This window comes from Caretta caretta, chromosome 24, assembly GCF_965140235.1.
Source record: "Caretta caretta isolate rCarCar2 chromosome 24, rCarCar1.hap1, whole genome shotgun sequence".
In the NCBI taxonomy this organism is placed as follows: Eukaryota; Metazoa; Chordata; order Testudines; family Cheloniidae; genus Caretta; species Caretta caretta.
In genome coordinates, this window is record NC_134229.1 from 17460853 (window position 1) to 17479639 (window position 18787).

The window sequence follows — 18787 nt, forward strand, 5'->3', positions numbered from 1 at the left end:
CACCATCCTCCAGATCATTAATGAAGATATTGAACAAAACCAGCCCAAAGACTGACCCTTGGGGCACTCCACTTGATACCGGCTGCCAACTAGACATGGAGCCATTGATCACTACCTGTTGAGCCCGACAATCTAGGCAGCTTTCTATCCACCTTATCGTCCATTCATCCAGCCCATACTTCTTTAACTTGCTGGCAAGAATACTGTGGGAGACAGTCTGAAGTTGCAGTGGGGGAGGTTTAAGTTGGATATTAGGAAAAACTTTTTCACTAGGAGGGTGATGAAACACTGGAATGCATTACCTTGGGAGGTGGTGGAATCCCCTTCCTTAGAAGTTTTTAAGGTCAGGCTTGATAAAGCCCTGGCTGAGATGATTTAGTTGGGGATTGGTCCTGCTTTGAGCAGGGGGTTGGACTAGATACCTCCTGACGTCCCTTCCAACCCTGATATTCTATGATTCTATGATTTGGAAATCTAGGACCAGGATGAAACTTTTAGCAAGCAATCTGGAACCTGTTGGATTTTATGTGGTTTGAAAAAACTCTAGAATCCAGTGATGTCTTTGGTCCAGTCAGGAATCTAGAACCCATGGACTTTGAGGATGAACCCACTGAGAGGCTTATAATAAATGAGATTCCAGAGCCTCCTAGTGATGCAGAATCCAAGAGAGTCACTTAGGTGAGAACACATTGAGAGATCAAAACCAAACAAGAGTCTGGAGCCGACTACTGTTTTGGTGCCATTGACGGCCCATTGAGTATGAAAAAATTGAGAGACCTAGAACGTATGGGATTCTGGAGAGAGCAGGGAATCTAGAATTCAGGGGCACTGCAGGGTTTATAAACAATGAGGTACCTGGGACCCATCAGGTTTTAGAACCATCAGGGATCTAGGAACCACTGGGATGGCAAGTTTTCCATTCTCCCTAAATCTGGGTAATCTCAGACCATCACCTGTTTTGTGTTCTCAGCTTCAGATCCTTGTCTTCCACTATTCTCAGGGGCACTGCTGCCGAGATCATCAAGAAAAGCTGCTTTGACCAGAGTGAGAAGAGACGTCCTGAAGACCTGCCAGAACTTCTCCCCCACGAAGAGGTAAAGGATGGGGGTGAAGCAGGCATTGAAGCAGGATGACAAGGTGTAAATGACCATGAGAGCACTCGTCACTGACTCTGGCACCTCCTTCTTGTAGAGATTCAAACCGTGGAAGAGGTGGTAGGGCAGCCACCCGAGAAAGAAGGAAACCACCGCGGCCACCATGACTTTGAAGGGCTTCCCAGCCCACGCCAGCTTCTTCTCCTTCATCTTCAGCCCCACCCTGCAATAGCAGCCTGCAATGGTGCAAAGGGGGAGCAGAAAGCCTAGCAAGAACCGGATCATGAAGATGGCCAGGTGGACCCGTCTCCCCAGCTCCTGTGGCTCGGCTCCATTCCAGTCTCTGGAGAGGGCGTAATTGTTAACGCAGATGATCCTGCCCCCGTCCAACACCTGGGTCTCCTGGAAAGCCAGGTAGGGAGCGCTGAGACCGAAGGAGACCAGCCACACGCCCACAACCAGCTTCCGAGCTCGGGGCACATTGCGGTGATGCCGGCACCAGATGGGGTGGTGAGTGAGGATGTAGCGGTCCAGGCTGATGAGGGAGAGAAGAAAGACAGAGGAGAACATGCCCAGAGAGATGCAGGTGCTGAGGAACTTGCACAAGGCCATGCCAAAGACCCAATGGAAACCCAGGAGGACATAGACGGCGAAGAAGGGGATCAGCAGGGTGAAGAGAAGGTAGCAGGAGACCAGGTGGAGGAACCAGAGCGTGGTCACCGTCCTCCTCATCTTCAGCCCCAGCACCCACAGGTACAGCCCGTTCCCCACCACACCCACCAGGAAGGTGGTGAAGAGCAACACGGCCGCAGCCAGGTGAGTGGCGCTCACAGCTGCTGGGGTCTGGCTGGAATTCGCCCCTGTGGTTGGTGGGAGAGTCATGTTGCCTTGGTCCATGGTGCCCTTTGGGAGAGAGAGAAGATGGGTTAGAAGGGATGACAGAGGAGAGGAAAAGGGGGAGGGGAAGAAGAGGAAGGGAGAAATGAGGGGTTTAGGAAGGCACCATTAGAGAGGATCTCTCTGGGTGTCCTCTGTTCCTCTAGAATATCCAGGCTAGATATTGTCAGCAACTGGGCTATAGCTGGTGAAACTCCTTGCTACAGGGTAGAACTATGGGCAGAGGGAAAAAGGGATAGTAGATGTGGGAGGAGTGGGGACGGAGACAGTTTAGCAGGTCAAATAGACACCTATGCTGATCTGGAGAACGGGCTGGCTCAGAGGGGTGGGGAATGGAGATGGGGCCTTCCCCACCAGGAGCTGCTGGTTCCGATCTGGCTCCAGGGCAGTGACTGGGTGGCTCAGGGAGGTGGGGGTCGGTCCTGTTGAGCTGGTGCCGGTGGCACTCACTGCTACAAGGTGGAAAAAGCCACCCGTCCCCTACCCCGTCTCTTGTACTTATCTGTCTGCCACGGGAATTGCTGCTTCACCCTGACTCGAGAGAGCGTGCAGGGTCCTTCTTACTCTCATTGTAACACAGGAAGCCTCAAGCCACCGAGCTGCTGCTCTGTCCCCCAGCCGGGCTGCCAGCCCTGCAGCCGGGTCCTCTGGGCTATTGCCTCTGGCAGGGACTGCATCCCTTACGGCCTTGTTAGCACGGTGTCCGCTGTGCTCTGCAGCCTGGCCTAATGGTTAGAGAAGGGCAGGCTGGGAGCCAGGACTCCTGGGTTCTACGCCCAGCTCTGGGAGTGGGGTGGGGGTCAGAACTCCTGGGTTGTGGGAGGAAAGGGGGGTCTTGTGGCTTAGAGCAGAGGCTCTGAGCCAGGGGTGGGTGTACGCAGAGATCTGTCGGGGGTACATCAACTCACCTAGGTATTTGCCTCGTTTTACCCCAACCTCCATAAAAAGAACCCGCGTGGTCAGTACAAACTAACATTTCATACTGTGACTTGCTGAGACTGCTCTGTGTAAATGGGGAGCAACTCGTCTGACTCACCTGAAAGAAGTGGGAAATGTTCCCCCATGTCACAGACCTCACCTACTACCTCTGTCTATTGAGTGCCCCATGTGGACCCCACTGATACCCAGGGGCAAGGAGTCTCCCAGGCTAACCTCACTCTCACTCAGTGGCAGTGAGTTTCATAGGCTAACCCCACTGATACCCAGTGGCAGGGAGTCCCACTAGTTTGCCTTTACAAGAGCAAATTTTGTGGCTTCTTGGGGGCCTTAGCAAGGAAATTCCCCTTTAGACCCAACACAGAGCCCTCTGCCCATTGTCTTGACTCACCTGGGGAGCGAGTGGTGGAAACACAGACCCAGCGCAGAGAGAGCCTCAGATGCTGTGTGTTTGGTCAGCAAAGCGTCCGTGTGTCTGTCCCCTGCACCCCGGAGACCTCCCCTGTGTGTTGAGTTCACTCCCCTTAACTCTGTGTCTTCTACATGCTCCACCCCTCACCTGCTATCTGAGATCCACAAGCTGCAAACCATGAACGGAAATGATCATCGGATACTGTCTTAGCAAATAAACCACCTAAGCAACAGCCACTGCTTTAAAATTAGCCCCTCTCCCTCCCAGAGCCTGGCATAGAACCCAGGAGTCCTGGCTCCCAGCCCCCCGACTCTAATGCACTAGATGCTTGGCCAGTAGCTCATCTACTGAGGTGTGCCCCCGTGAAGAGGAAGGGGCTGTATTTTGCAGAAGTCCTTTCCTGAGAGGGGGCTGCACCATGACCCAGAGATAACCACCCAGCCCCGTTAGCTCACAATAAAATCTGAGTCACAAATGATGCAACTCCCAGCCAAGGAGTGGAGGGTCTTGTGGATGAGAGCAAGGGGGCTGGGAGCCAGGACTCCTGGGTTCTGTCCCCACTTCTGGGAGATGAGTGGGATCTCATGGGCTAGTGCAGGGGGCAGCTGGGAGTAAGGACCCTGGATTCTGTCCCCAGCTCTCGGAGGGGGGTGGGGTCTAGTGGTTAGAGCAGGTCAATAGTTGTGAGGGGTCCTGTGTTATCTACATGTTGTGGGTACGTCCCTGCGTGAGACAACTCCTGTGAAATGCGGCCCCTTCCTATTCTAGATAAAATCTCAGTCACACCCAGCCCTCCCCAGATTGTTCAATACACAGGCCCCATCCTCGGAGCTGGGCCCTGAAACCCTGGATGAGAACCCAACTCTACTGGGAAAACAGCCCCCAATGGCATGGTACACAAGACCCAGGTTGAATTCTCTTGGGAGTGGGGTCTAGTGGGTCCTGTGTGCGGCTGCAGCCTCATTGGTTTGTGCAGGGAGGAGAATGAAATGGCGTGTTTCTCACTGCTAGGGCACGGGCTGCACACGTCTGTCTCTCTCTCTCCCTTCCCCTCTTCTGTCTCCTCCAATCCCCTTTGTGTTCTTCCTGCTCCTCCTTAAGGTCTCACAGCCCCTCTGCCTGGGTTTCCACTGGGTCTTGGGCATGGCCATGTACGAGCTCAACGCCTGCCTCTCCCTGGGCATGTTCTCTGCCATCTTCCTCCTCACCCTCACTAGCCTGGACCGCTGCACTCTCCCCTGCCCCCTGTCTGGTGCTGCCATCCCCGCACTGTGACCCAGATCAGGAAGCTGGTCGCGGGCATGTAGCTGGTCTCCTTCACCCTCAGCGCTCCCTAACTCCTGGAGTCGTCTGCAAGAATAGTTACACCTTCTCTGGAGAAGGGGACAGAGCCGAGATGCAGGCCTGGAGGAGACCTCTCCATCTGCTGCTGTTCAGGGTGCAGTTTCTGCTGGACGCCCTGCTGCCCCTCCTCACCAGTGTGGGATGCCAGGGCCGGAAGGGGCTGGAGATTAAGAAGAAGGGGATGGTGAGGAGCGGGAAGCCTCTCAAAGTCATGGTGACTGCGGTAGTGTCATTCTTCATCTGCTGGCTGCCCGACCACCTCTGCCACGGCCTGCTGCTCCAGAAGAATGTGGTGCCGTTGTCGGTCATGAGTGCCTGAAAGTGCCTGGAGTTAGAGAGCATTGGAAACTTGTCATCCCACTTGTTTCTTCATCCCTGATGCTTCTGAAACCCTGTGGGTTCCAGGTATCTCAATGTTTATAAACCGATTCCAGAGTCCTCGTTATCGGCAGAATCCCATGTGTTCTCTCAATTTTTTCAAAGTCAATGGCTGTCAAGGGTTCCAAATCACTAGCGGGCTCCAGAATCTTGTTTGTTTTTGTTTCTTGATGTATTCTAACCTAACTGATTCTCATGGCTTCTGCATCACTGGCTGGCTCTGGAATCTTTGTTTTAAGTTTTTCAAAGACTTCATACTTAATAGCGTCCATGGGTTCTAGATTCCTGACTGGTGCTAGGACTCCAGTGGATTCTAGAGTGTTTTAAAACCATATAGACTCCAACAGGTTCCAGACTCTTTGTTGACTTAAAAATCTCATGCGGGTTCCAGATTTCCAAATGGTATAAAATCCATTGTGTGTGGTATATTATAGAAGAGTCTGTGTATTATAAGAGCAATAGCCAGCTCTTCTCTAGTGCTTGTCCTCAGTAGATCTCAAAGAACTTTGCCAAGGAGGTCAGTAGCAGTCTCCCAGTTTTTACAAATGGGGAAACTGAGGCAGGGAGTATGGAAGTGCCTTGGCTAAGGTCACTTAGTCCGCCAGTGGCAGAGCCAGGAATGGTACCAAGGCCTTCTGAGACCTGGACCTGGTCTCTAGCAAATACTGACTCCTTAGACAGTAAGCTCTCTCTTGTTTTTATACAGTGCCTAGCACAGCGAGGCTTGGGGCCATGACTACACCTCCCACTGGATTCTAGCCCTGTCTCTGGGAGGGGAGTGGGGGCTAGTTTTCAAGCAGTTTCTTAGGTGGTTGCTCTGCTAAGACAGTGTCCGAATGACCATTTCCGTTTATGGTTTGCAGCTTTTCAATGTGAGAGAGTAGGTGGGGCTGGAGCATGTAGAAGACACAGAGTTAAGGGGAGTGAACTCAACGCACAGGGCAAAGCTGAGGCGGGGACAGACACGTAGACGCTTTGCTGGGCAAACACATGTCATCTGTCTCTCTGCTGGGTCCGTGTTTCCACCACCTGCTGCCCACGAGAGTCAAAACAATGGGAAGAGGGCCCAGCATTGGGTCTAAAGGGGAATTTCCTTGCTAAGGCCACCTGGGAGCCACAACATTTGCTATTGTAAAGGGAAACCAGTGGGACTCCCAGCCACTGGGTATCAGTGGGGTTCTCCTGTAAAACTCCCTGCCACTGGTATCAGAAGGGTTAGCCTGTAAAAGTCCCTGCCACCGATAGCCCTGGGGTTAACACAGGGCACACAATAGACAGAGGTAGCAGGGGATGTCTGTGACGTGGGTGAATTTTTCTGTTTTGTTTCATGTTAATCAGATGAGGTGTTCCTCCTTTGGGGAGTCTAAGCAACAGGATCCCACGTCCCCCCAGAGCCCAGGAGTCTTGGCTCCCAGCCCCTCCCGCATTCTCTAACCAGTAGGCCATTCTCCAGAGCAGACAGGACTCCATGCTAATAAGGCTGTGAAGGAGGCAATCCCAGAAAGAGGCAAAATCCCCGAGGTCCCTGCTGCAGGGCTGGCAGCCCGGCTGGGGGGCAGAGAAACAGCTTGGTGGATTGAGGCTTCCTGTGTTACAATGAGGGTGAGAAGGACCCTGCACCCTCTCATGAGTCAGGGTGTAGCCTCAGTTCCTGTGACTGGCAGATGAGCACAAGAGATGGGGTGGGGGAGGGGTGGCTTTTTCTTCCTTGTAGCAGTGAGTTCCACTGGCACCAGCTCCTGCATGCTAAGAGTCAAGAGCACCGATCCCCCCCAACTGAGTAGGCATGATCCCCTGCCCTGGGGCCAGATTAGAGCTGGCCACCTGAGAGGGGAAAGGCCCCATGGCCCATTTCCTGCTCCCCTGTGCCAGCCAGTCATCCAGATCACAGCTACGTGGTATTCTCTGCATAGCTGTATATTTGGTCTCCTAGAGTGTCCTCTTCTCCACTCCTCCCATATCTGCTATCGTCCTTGTCCTCCCCTACTGCTCACAGCTCTATCCTGTAGCAGTGAGTACCACTGGCTGTAGCCCAGTTTCTGGGAATATCCAGTCGGGATATTCTGGAGGACCAGAGGTTGCCCAGCAAGGTGTCCCCTCCAACGTTACCTTCCTAACTCACTCTGGTATTTCTCCTTTCTCCTCTTCCACTCTCCCATGTCACCTCCACTGTCGTCCCTTCCAACCCCTCTTCTGTCTCTTCCCAGGGTGCTGTGGAACAAGATATCATGGCACTCCCACCAACCCCAGTGGAAAATTCCTGCAAGACCACAGAGACCATGAAGACCCCACACCTGGCCTCTGCTGTGTTGCTCTTCATCACCTTCCACACAGTGGTTTCCTTCTTCCTCGACTAGCTGCCCCACCACCTCTACCATGGCTTGAAGCTGTACAAGAAGGAGGTGCCAGAATTGGTGACGGGCGTCCTCTTGGTCATTTACACCTTCATGTCCTGTTTCAATGCCTGCTTCTCCACCAACCTCTACCTCTTAGTAGGGGAGAATTTCTGGTAGGTCTTCAGGACGTCTCTTCTCACTCTGGTCAAGATGGCTTTTGTTGATGATCTCAGCAGCAGTGCCCCTGAGTCTAGTGGAAGACATGAGTCAGAAGTCGAGAACACAAAACAGAAGATGGTGTGAAGGTGGCCAAACTTAGGAAGAGTTATAAACTTGCCATCCCAGTTGTTCCTAGATCCCCAACGTTTCTAAAACCTGATGTGTTCCAGCTATGTCAAAGTTTATAAACCCTACAGTGTCCCTGGATTCTAGATTCCCATGCGTTCTAGGTCACTCAATTTTTTTTCAAACTCAGTGGGTCACCAATGGCACCAGATCAGTAGCCAGCTCCAGAATCTTGTTGGTTTTAGGTCTCTGACTGTGTTCTAATTTAATTGACTCTCTTGGATTCTGCATTACAAGCTGGCTCTGGAATTTCATTTATTTTAAGCCTCTCAATGTGTTCAAACTCAAAGTCCATGGGTTCTAGATTCCCACCTGGATGCAGGACATCACTGGATTCTAGAATGTTTTCAAACCACATAGAATCCAACAGCTTCCAGATTGCTTGCTAAAAGTTTCATCCTGGTTCTAGAGTTCCAAATGGTTTAAAATCCATTAGGTGTAGTATATTATAGAAGAGTCTGTGTCGTATAATAGCGATATCTAGGTCTTCTCTAGTGCTTGTCATCAGTAGATCTCAAAGAACTTTAGCAAGGAGGTCAGTAGCAGTCTTCCAGTTTTTACAAATGGGGAAACTGAGGCACAGAGTGGGGCAGTGACTTGGCCAGTGTCACCCAGTAGAACCTTCAGTCTCTCCAGTGGCAGAACTGGGAACAAACCCAGCTCTCCTGTGTCCCAGCCCAGGTCTCTATGCATTTTGGGCTTTCTGTGACATGGACTCTCTTTTTGCTCTGTGTTTGTACAGTGCCTAGCACAGCGGTGTCCTGGGCGAGGACTGGGGCTCCAAGCTCTGCTGAAATAAAAAATAATAATTAATAATAATTCCCAGGTGTTGCTTGAAGTACGTAGTTTCTATAATTTTTTTGTGGCAGCTCTGAAATAATTTCCAACACCTTGTGACCCGATCACTGGGATATTTAGTGTGGGGGAGGCTCTGGCTTAATTTAAGAGCAGCTGGTAAGGAAAACAAGCTGGCAAGACAAAGAGCGGCTCCAGAGAAACCCCCTGCCCGTGAGCACTTCAGGGTCGTGAAGAGGTAACGTCCAAGCTAGTGACTGTGATGCGGTATGGAATGTGGGTGACCATTCATAATATTATGGATACCAATATTACAAAATTGCAGTGAATCATACGAGATATGCCCTGTAAGGTTTCACTGGGCAAGTTATTGTAGAAACAGAGCGTGGCGTCCTTCCCAGATGGCCGGAGGGACCGTCACAACTGACCCCTGGTGGGCAGAACCAGGACACCCGTGCCCGTCCCACCGGAAGGAGAGGGGCGGGACAGGAACCAGAAGTATAAAAGGCAGGCCCTCCAGCTCCGTGACCGCTCTAGCGACCTGGAGGGACAGCCAGAGCTGCCAGTCGCTGGAGACACTGAGGAGTTGCTGGGGCTGCCGTTAGCTGTTTTATCCTGGCGGGATGATCAACGACACTGGGACCCAGGTATTTCCACCCCTCCCCTTGAACGGGAGTGTAGGAAGTTGCCTGGAGAGCTGAATATAATTTGGCTGTTTTCTCATTCACAGCTGGCCAATGTTATGGCTGAATTTCCCCACTGACCTATTGGTGTACCACTCCATCGCTGTTAGGGCCCTGGGCTGGGACCCGGTGGATTCGGGTGGGCTCAGGTCCCCCTACCCCTGCCACCTCACCACCTCACCAGGCTCCCCACCCTAGGCCAAAAGGCCTGCATTTATTGGCGGTTCACCAATACCAAAATGTTTGGACCCCTGACTGTTTGGTGCCCTGCCCTGCCTGAGGGCCTTGCTTCTTTACTCTGATTGCAGGCCAGAGCCCTCTAGTTGTTTGGTGCCCTGCCCTATCAGAGGGCCTGGGCCCCTAACTAATTACTGCTCTACACCGCCGACGGAGACCCTTATGCCCATTCCCCCTGAACGGTGCCCTTCCAGCCGTGTTGCAGTGAGGGGGCATGGCCTCCCTCCCAGACAGAGGAGGGACAGCCGCAACCACCTCAGAGTTCTGATTTGCGAAATATGATAAGCTGATTGACATGTGTGTGTCATCTTTGTATCATGAGTCATAAATATGTGTGGTATATGGACATCTCAAACTTGTGCTGTGTATCTGGGTGACACCCCCAGTCACACTGGCATCTGCACTATCCAGCCTGTTGGACGGCCCATCCAGGGCAATCAGCTGTACAATGAGCCCGTTGGGAGAAGCCAGGGGACACGCCTATGAGTCAGCAGGACATGTAGGGAGATGCCTGTGGACTCCAAGTGCTTTTCCATGTCCATATGGTGGGAGCTTGTGTTTGGGACAGAGGATGCACAAGCCACGTGGCAAACATAAAAGGCAGCTGCATCTTCTCCATTTTGTCTTCAACCCGGCTCCTCACCTCTGGAGCAACTTCTCTGCACACTGCAGCTCTCAACGAAGATCTGACAGGCCCATCCAAGCTTTGGGTGTGTTCCAGAAGAACTTTACAAGCCAGCAAACTCGCCAGTGCTGCGAGGAACCTGATCTATGGACTCAGAAATCATATGTACGTATCTGATTGCTTTCACCCTTTAACAACTCTCTTCTCTTTCTTTTCTTTTAGTTAACAATAAAACCTTTAGTTTTTAGATACAAAAGGATTGGCTGGCAGCATGGCATTTTGGGTAAGATCCAAACTAGTATTGATCTGGGAATGTGGTTGGCCCTTTGAGGACCAGAATATTTTGTATAGTGAATAGAGTTTTAAGTAACTTCTCACTGTACTGGAGTTATTTGCTGATTGGGAGCCTGCGACTGGAATGCAATAGAGGGACCTGTGTGATTTTTTTTTTGACTTCTCAATAACCCGTGTTGTGGACCAGGAACACGGTGTGTGGCTGGTTGGTGAATTTAACTACAGTATTAACCACCAGTTTTGGGAGAATCTGCACTCCTTTTTTGCAGCCCACCCTCACCTTGGCATTTTCAGTTTGGGGTACCACAAACATTGGGTCACAAGTCACAGTAAGTATGAAGATCCCACCTGCCAGCTCAAGCCAAGATACAAAAGCTTGGCCAAGGCTGGGGGCCAGCAAATCCAAAGGAGAAGAAAGATTTTAAAAGACCTTCCTGGTGGATTCTCCATCACCAGCAATGTTTAAGGCAGGACTGGGTGTTTTTCTAAGAGATCTGCTCTAGTTCAACCAGGGACTTTAATTCGGGGATGTTCTTCAGGAAGTCATACTAGGGGACCACTATGCTCCTTCTGGCTTTAGAATCTCTGAATCTATCCAAAGGTCAGGGAGATATTGTTGGGGTGCTGTACCAGTTGTCACCTGGAACCACTGGGGTATCTGAGTAAGCCAGGCCTGTGTGGGCCACCAGCCCCGGGTGGAGGGCTTCAGGTAAGTTAGATATGTGCGTAGCTCCTCTATTTTAAAAATCTTTTCCTTTTCCTATTGTTCAGATGAAACAAGGCTGGCAACCATGACAGAAAGCACCTCTCGCTGATTCAGAATTCAGTAGGATCTCATAGCTTCTAGGAAACCCTAGCCAGTTCTTAACCTCTTGAGTACCAGGACTCTCAGTGTTTTGAATGTGTTCTGATATGATGCGATCTAGATTTCGAACATCAGAGCCATTGGCCATTATCTTTGAAAACTTGTGGCAATCAGGGGAGGTCCCGGATGATTGGAAAAAGGCTAATGTAGTGCCCATCTTTAAAAAAAGGAAGAAGGAGAATCCGGGGAACTAAAGACCTGTCAGCCTGACCTCAGTCCTTGGAAAAATCATGGAGCAGGTCCTCAAGGAATCCATATTGAAGCACTTGAAGGAGAGGAAGGTGATCAGGAACCGTCAACATGGGTTCATAAGGGCAAGTCATGCCTGACTAATCTAATTGCCTTCTATGATGAGATAACTGGCTATGTGGTTATGGGGAAAGCGGTGGACGTGATATATCTTGACTTTAGCAAAGATTTTGATATGGTCTCCCGCAGTATTCTTGCTAGCAAGTTAAAAAAGTTTGGATTGGATGAATGGATTATAAAATGGATAGAAAGCTTGCTAGATTGTCTATCTCCATGGGTAGTGATCAATGTCTCGATGTCTTGTTGGCAGCCGGTATCAAGCAGAGTGCCCCAGGGGTCAGTCCTGGGGCCAGTTTTTTTTTTCTTCTTTATTAATGATCTGGATGATGGGATGGATTGCACCCTCAGCAAGTTTGTGGATGACACTAAGCTGGGGGGAGAGGTAGATATGCCAGAGAGTAGGGATAGGATCCAAAGTGACCTAGACGAATTGGAGGATTGGGCCAAAAGAAATCTGATGAGGTTCAACAAGGACAAGTGCAGAGTCCTGCACTTAGGACGGAAGAATCCCATGCACCGCTACAGGCTGGGGACTGACTGGCTAAGTGAAAAGAAAAGGAGTACTTGTGGCACCTTAGAGACTAACCAATTTATTTGAGCATAAGCTTTCGTGAGCTACAGCTCACTTCATCGGATGCATACCGTGGAAACTGCAGCAGACTTTATATATACACAGAGAATATGAAACAATACCTCCTCCCACCCCACTGTCCTGCTGGTAATAGCTTATCTAAAGTGATCATCAGGTGGGCCATTTCCAGCACAAATCCAGGTTTTCTCACCCTCCACCCCCCCACACAAATTCACTCTCCTGCTGGTGATAGCCCATCCAAAGTGACAACTCTTTACACAATGTGCATGACAATCAAGTTGGGCCATTTCCTGCACAAATCCAGGTTTTCTCACATCCCCCCCACCCCCATACACACACAAACTCACTCTCCTGCTGGTAATAGCTCACCCGAACTGACCACTCTCCAAGTTTAAATCCAAGTTAAACCAGAACATCTGGGGGGGGGGGTAGGAAAAAACAAGAGGACACAGGTAGAAAAGGACCTAGGGGTTACAGTGAATGAGAAGCTGGATATGAGTCAACAGTGTGCCCTTGTTGATATAAAGGGTAATGGCATCTTGGGCTGCATTAGTAGGAGCATTGCCAGCAGATTGAGGGAAGTGATCATTCCCCTCTATTGGCACTGGTGAGGCCATATCTGGAGTATTGTGTCCAATTTTGGGACCCCCACTACAGAAGTGCTGTGGAAAAACTGGAGAGAGTCCAGTGGAGAGCAATGAAAATGATTAAGGCGCTGGGGCACGTGACTTATGAGGAGAGGGGTCACTTGCAACCAGGTGCTGCTGACGCTGAGTTCAAAACTGCCCATGGTCTGGGAGTCCCCGAGCAGATCTGCTAAGGGCGCTTCTGCATCTGCGCCTGCGGAGAAAATTTTTCCTGTCAGAACCGACGAGTCAAAGAGCTCTGAAATCCACGCACACTCTTGGCTTGGCTTGAATCTGGCTGTCTCTGAGCAAGATGGGGGCAGAATGAATGGGGCAGGTTCGGGGCCTTGGGATCCAAGGCCCTCGATTAAAGCCGCATGAAAAGGAGTCACTCTTAATTTTTTCACACCGCTCTGAAAACCAGTTGCAGACTCACATTGACTTGTGAAACCCTTCTGCCAGGTGGAGCCAGCAGCATCAAGGGCCGGGTTCAGTATCTAGGGGTTCCTTTTCAACAATACAACACAAAACTGTCTCGAACCCCACCCAGTGACCTGGGACAATTACACACCACCCCCTGGGTGCCTCTAAGAATCAGTACTTCCTCTCTCACAAGCACAGAGTTTAAGTGTAGTAAAAACTTTTAATAAAGGAGGGAAGTAACTCAGCATTAATTTGGGAAAACACCGCAACTAGGGTTCATAAACACAAACCATGAGCAAAAGACCCACCTGTAAGTAGGTTTGGCAGGGTGCTTTGGCCCTCAGGATCTTAAGTCCAGCAACCCCCAAAGTCCCTTTAATGTGCCCATCCCTTCTCTGTACCCCACTCACAGTTGCTGTCCTTGGCCAGTGCAGCCCCAGAGTTCAGAGGTTCAGCCGCAGAGTTCGCCGCCCACCCTGGGTGGAAGGTGGGGGCGGGGGGTAAGGAGGCACCTTACATGCTGCACTGCTTGGGCACTCGCTGGTTGCCATGCCTCTGCGGGGCTCTGCTCGGGCCCTCTCCACCAGCTTCTGTTGGGAATGGCTAGGGAATGGTGTCCCTAGACTCTGGGGGTGAGCGACGGGATGGATCACTTGATGATTCCCTGCTCTGTTCATTCCCTCTGGGGCACCTGGCACTGGCCACTGTCAGAAGACAGGATACTGGGCTAGATGGACCTTGGCTCTGACCCAGTAGGGCCACTCTTATGTTCTTCTCTGCTGGCCGCTTACTCCATCTCTCCACCAGCCACCTTGCCGGCCACTTTCCCCACCTCTCTGCCAGCTGGCCACTCACCAAGATGTCTTCAGGCCCCACCCCCCACTTAACACAACTGTCAGTGATTTCAGCTGTTTATGGGAGAGCCTCTCTGCTAGTGCACCTGGATAGTCTCTTGCAAGAGAGACACTGTCCCAAAGTAGGTCTAAGACTTAGACCTAGGTATCAGTGATTTCAGCTCTGCAGCATGTAACAAGACTCTCAATTGAGTCTAAATTAGGTCTTTTATTATTCTACAGAGAGAGAATAGGTCAAACACTGTCTGGGACCCAACCCACACCACCAGCTACCTATCCACACCCTCTCTCCACTCACTGGGCTTTGAAACCCATGTCCCCTGCCTAGTGAGTGCTGTTCAGTTGAGGGTGAGTCCCTCCATTGGGGTATGTGAGGTACAGTTCTGCTGCCCTTGGTTCGCACAGCAAGGATACCAATGTTTATTACTCCTTCCCCAATAACAAGGAGACTTGGGATCCAACTCCAGCCAGAACTGATCATTTGGACAAGCAATCCCATCATGCTGAGCGAAGCAGGGTGGGTGTGTCCATGCAAACGAAATCAGCTTCCACATCTCACCACTAGATGTTAGGGGAGAGCTCATCCAGACTCTGCTTACACTTGGAAAGTGGCACCAAGCCTCAGGGGCTCTGCTGGAGGAAAGGGTGAATGTTTAATTGGGGACTACATGAGATGCAGCCCCCTGAAGGTGAGCTGCTGTTAATATTCACAAATTGCACTGACGCCTCCGTGCATGGGGCAATTACCTTGAAAAACGGGGCAGGGTTTGTAATGCAAATTTGAGGTCATTTGGTTACCGTTATACAGGCTCCCCCTCCCCGCTACACATGCTGATTGAACATTTTCAGATTGTTATAATGTTCTCGGTGCAAAGCGAGGAGAAATAGCAAAGAGGCCGAATTTCAGGAAACAACAAGCCTGGACGGCCCCTGAGAACAGCTACGCAACAGGACCGAGGGCCAGTGCGGCCATACTGCAAAAGTGAGTCCACTCCTCAAGCTGTTTGCACCCGTGTTTAACAGCAATTCAACCCCTGTGAGGTACGGCTTCCAGCAGAAATTGAGGGTGAGTAACACACACATTGAGCTGACATGTGGGGGCCTAGAGACATGGCCACTGCTATTTTGATCTAGAAAGGGAGATGTCTGTGTTCTCGTCTCTATTATCGCCTTTGACCTGGTGTCTTCAGCCACAATGGGGCTGAATTGGGACCACTGATGGCGTGTAAGTCCTGTGCTAATAACCGATTCTTCGGGTCTCTGTTTATTCCAAAAAATTGGGAGAGGGGCACTTATTTGGAGATGACCCCAAATTATTATTTTTTGGCAAATGAAAAGGAGGGGGGGATTGTTTCAGTCCGAAGAAAATGGTTTTCTTTGTGAGCTTAGATTTTACACATTTTAAATAAAATTGAAGCACATTTCAAGACAAAGCCATTTTGAAAAAGAAAATAAAAATGTTTCATTTGAAAATGTCTGATTTGTGGTGATTGAGCGAAATAATCTGGCAAATTTTATACTAATTCATGAAATGTTTTGGTGTTACGAAGTTTGCTCTAACTGCTAGAGACCACTGCCCTCCCAGAGCTGGGGATTGAACCGAGAAGTCCTTGCTCCTAGCCCCGCCCCCAGACCCCCCTGCCCTCCCAGAGCTGGGGATTGAACCAAGGAGTCCTTGCTCCTAGCACCCCCCCCGCCCCAGACCGCACTCACCTCCCAGCGGCAGGAGAAGAACCCGAGAACTCTGAAGTGAAGTCAACAAAGTTACACTGATTTACACTGGCCGAGGACCTGGCCTGTTCACTCCATGCCTTATTGCCTTACAGGCTTAATATTCCAAAATAATTGGTGATTATTTGTTATGCTTCTCTTTCGGGGGGGTTCCCAGATGAACACTGTGACGGGGCACGACTCACCACTGCGGTGCCTCCTGCTGGCTGTCCAGGGAATTAGCGCTGTGCCCTTTTCTGGTGGTGTCTTGCCTGCTGTCACCTCTGTTCCTGGACCCACATCACTCCCAGGACCACGGCGTCCTCCTACAGTGACACTGTCCCCTGGCTGCGCCACACTCTGTCCCCTCCTTCCGGGGGGACCTGTAGTCTACTGTCTGGCCACTCCCTTCAGTGGCAAACTGCAGTCCATGGTCCAGCCACTTCCTTCAGTGGCTCCAGCACCCTCTTTGCCCGTGTGTCAGGGCCTCAGTCTGCAGATCCCTGCAGCCTGCCAGGAGCTGCCTTTAGCTGCCCGGGTTTCCGCCTGCAGCACTGCTCTGCCCAGGGGGCTTGCTGCCCTCCTCCTGCAAGGCAGCCAGTCCTCCTCCCTTCTCCAGCTCCAGGGAGTGACTCCCACTGCTCTGTTCTGCAGCCCTCCATGCACATGTGATTCCATGGACCTCGCCCTCAAAGCGGAGAATGTTCTCAGTTCCAGGTATGCTGCCCCGAGGGGTCTTGCTTGTAAAAGGCTCGAGCTTCCATAGTTTTTTTTTAAATGGATTGATTTGTAACCCTGGAGTTTCTAGAACTAACTGCACATCTAGAATTCACACGATCCTACTGTTTTTTCAGACATATAGGTGTTTGGAGCCCTTGAAGTACTAGACCATGTCAGATCTGATTGCATTTCAAAACACTGTCACACCTAGAACTCCAGAGGTTTCAGAACTAGCCAAATATCTAGAACTTGTGTGGTACTACTCTGTGTGTGTGTGTGTGTAAGTAGATTGTAATAAATATAAAGGGAAGGATAACAACCTTTATGTGTGCATCTGAGGAAGTGGGTTTTCTATCCACAAAAGCTTGTGCTCAAATAAATCTGTTAGTCTTTAAAGTGCCACTGGACTCCTTGCTGTTTTTGTGGATACAGGCTAACACGGCTACCCCCGATACTTGACAACTTTTATGTATGCAATAATATAAAATCCTTCCTGGCCAGAGGTACAGAATCACTTTACCTGTAAGGGGTTAAGAAGCTGAAATAATTTGGTTGGCACCTGACCAAAAGGACCAATAAGGAAAGAAGATACTTTCAAATCTGGGAGAGAGGTTTTGTTTGTGCTGTCTTTGTTTGTTCCCTCTCTGGACAGAGAGAGAAACCAAGGAGATAAACCATCTCCTGAAAAGATACCTGAAATGATACATCTAAAATAACAGAAATTGTAAGTAAAGGCAAGGAAATGCATTAGATTATCTTTTGTTTTAGCTTGTGAATTTTCCCTCTGCTAAGAGAGAGTTTTATTCCTGTTTTCTGTAACTTTAAAGCTGAGCCTAGAGGGGAATCCTCTGTGTTTTAAATATTTTTATTTCTCATGTAAAGTTACCTTCCATCCTGATTTTGCAGGTGTGATTCTTTTAATTTTTCTGTAAATAAAATTCTTCTTTTAAGAACCTAATTGATTTTCAGTGTCCTAAAAACCCAGGAGTTTGGTCTGTGCTCACATTGTAACCAATTGGTTAGCAATTATTCTCAAGCCTCCCCAGGAAAGGGGGTGAAAGGGCTTGGGGGAATATTTTGGGGAAATAGGGACTCCAAGTGGCCCTTTTTCCTGGATTTTTGTCTAAATCACTTGGTGGTGGAAGTAATACCGTCCAAGGACAAGGAAGGATTTGTGCCTTGGGGAAGTTTTAACCAAAGCTGGTAGAAATAAGCTTAGGGGGTCTTTCATGCTGGTCCCCACATCTGTACCCCAGAGTTCAGAGTGGGGAGGGAACTCTGACATAGATATAGATAGATAGATATAAATGCAATAGTACCCCATGAGTTCTCGATATCTGAGTGGTTCTTGAACCTTTTGACAAGTTTTTTGACAACTACCTCTGACAAGTTTTTTAAAACCCAAACTGGTCCTATGTCACCTAGGACATCATATATGAGGTTTGAAACTAAGATGTTCTGATCCACATCGGACCGATTGAGTTTTAAAATCTTCGCACACCTAGAACTCAAAGGTTCAAGAACCAGCCAAGTACCTAGAACTCATAGGACCCTATTGGCTTTTGAAACATACATGGGGTTTAAAAACATAATGTCTAAATCCAGGCCACATCAGATCAGATCACATTCAAAACACTGACAGAGCTGGGACCCAAGAGGTTAACAATCGGCCAGGATTCCTAGAATCTATGAGATCCTATTGAATTTTGAGTCAGTGAGAGGTGGTAAGTGTCATAGTTGTCAGTCTTGTTTTGTTTGAACAGTAAAACACATATGTCTAACTTACCTACAGCCTCCACCCTGAGCTGGTGGTCTATGCAGGCCTGGCTTCCTCAGACACCCCAGTGGGCCCTAGGTGACAACTGGTACGCCACCCTGACAACATCTGCCTGTTCTCTGGATGGATTCAGAGATTCCAAAGCTAGAAGAAGCATGGTGGTCCCCTACTCTGACCTCAGGCAGAACGTCTCTGAATTAGTCCCTGGTTGAATTAGAGCAGATCTCTTAGAAAAACACCCAGTCCTGCCTTAAAAATTGCTAGTGATGGAGAATCCACCAGGCAGGTCTTTTCAAGTCTTTATTGTCCATTGGATCTGCTGGTCTCCAGCCTTGGCCAAAGTTTTATAACTTGGCTGGAGCTGAGAGGTGGGGTCTTCTTGATTTCTTGGATGTTACTTCTTTACCACCCTGAACTGTTCATGGACAGGTGGTTTCTGTGGAGCCGCTCTTTGTCCTGCTGGCTTGTTGTCCTTATTGGCCAATCTTAATCTAAGCCAGAGCCTCCACACACTAAATATCCCAGTGACCGGGTC

General features: G+C 49.9%; 1 protein-coding gene and 1 pseudogene across 1 annotated transcript; one reads left to right on the forward strand and one right to left on the reverse strand.

Moving 5' to 3' along the window:
- Positions 1–941: 941 nt before the first annotated feature.
- LOC125625684 (putative G-protein coupled receptor 33) lies at positions 942–3336 on the reverse strand. Its single transcript, XM_048828034.2, has 2 exons — positions 3319–3336; positions 942–1997 (listed from the first exon to the last, which is right to left on the reverse strand). Exon 2 carries the CDS (start codon positions 1989–1991, stop codon positions 942–944), a length of 1050 nt encoding a protein of 349 aa, XP_048683991.2. The 5' UTR covers positions 1992–1997; positions 3319–3336.
- Positions 3337–4045: 709 nt separating this feature from the next.
- On the forward strand, positions 4046–7700 carry LOC125626091 (putative G-protein coupled receptor 33; annotated as a pseudogene).
- Positions 7701–18787: the final 11087 nt, after the last annotated feature.

Coding starts and splice junctions, on each gene's coding strand:
- LOC125625684 (XM_048828034.2), bottom strand. CDS start 1,991: ATGGACCAAGGCAACATGACTCTCCCACCAACCACAGGGGCGAATTCC.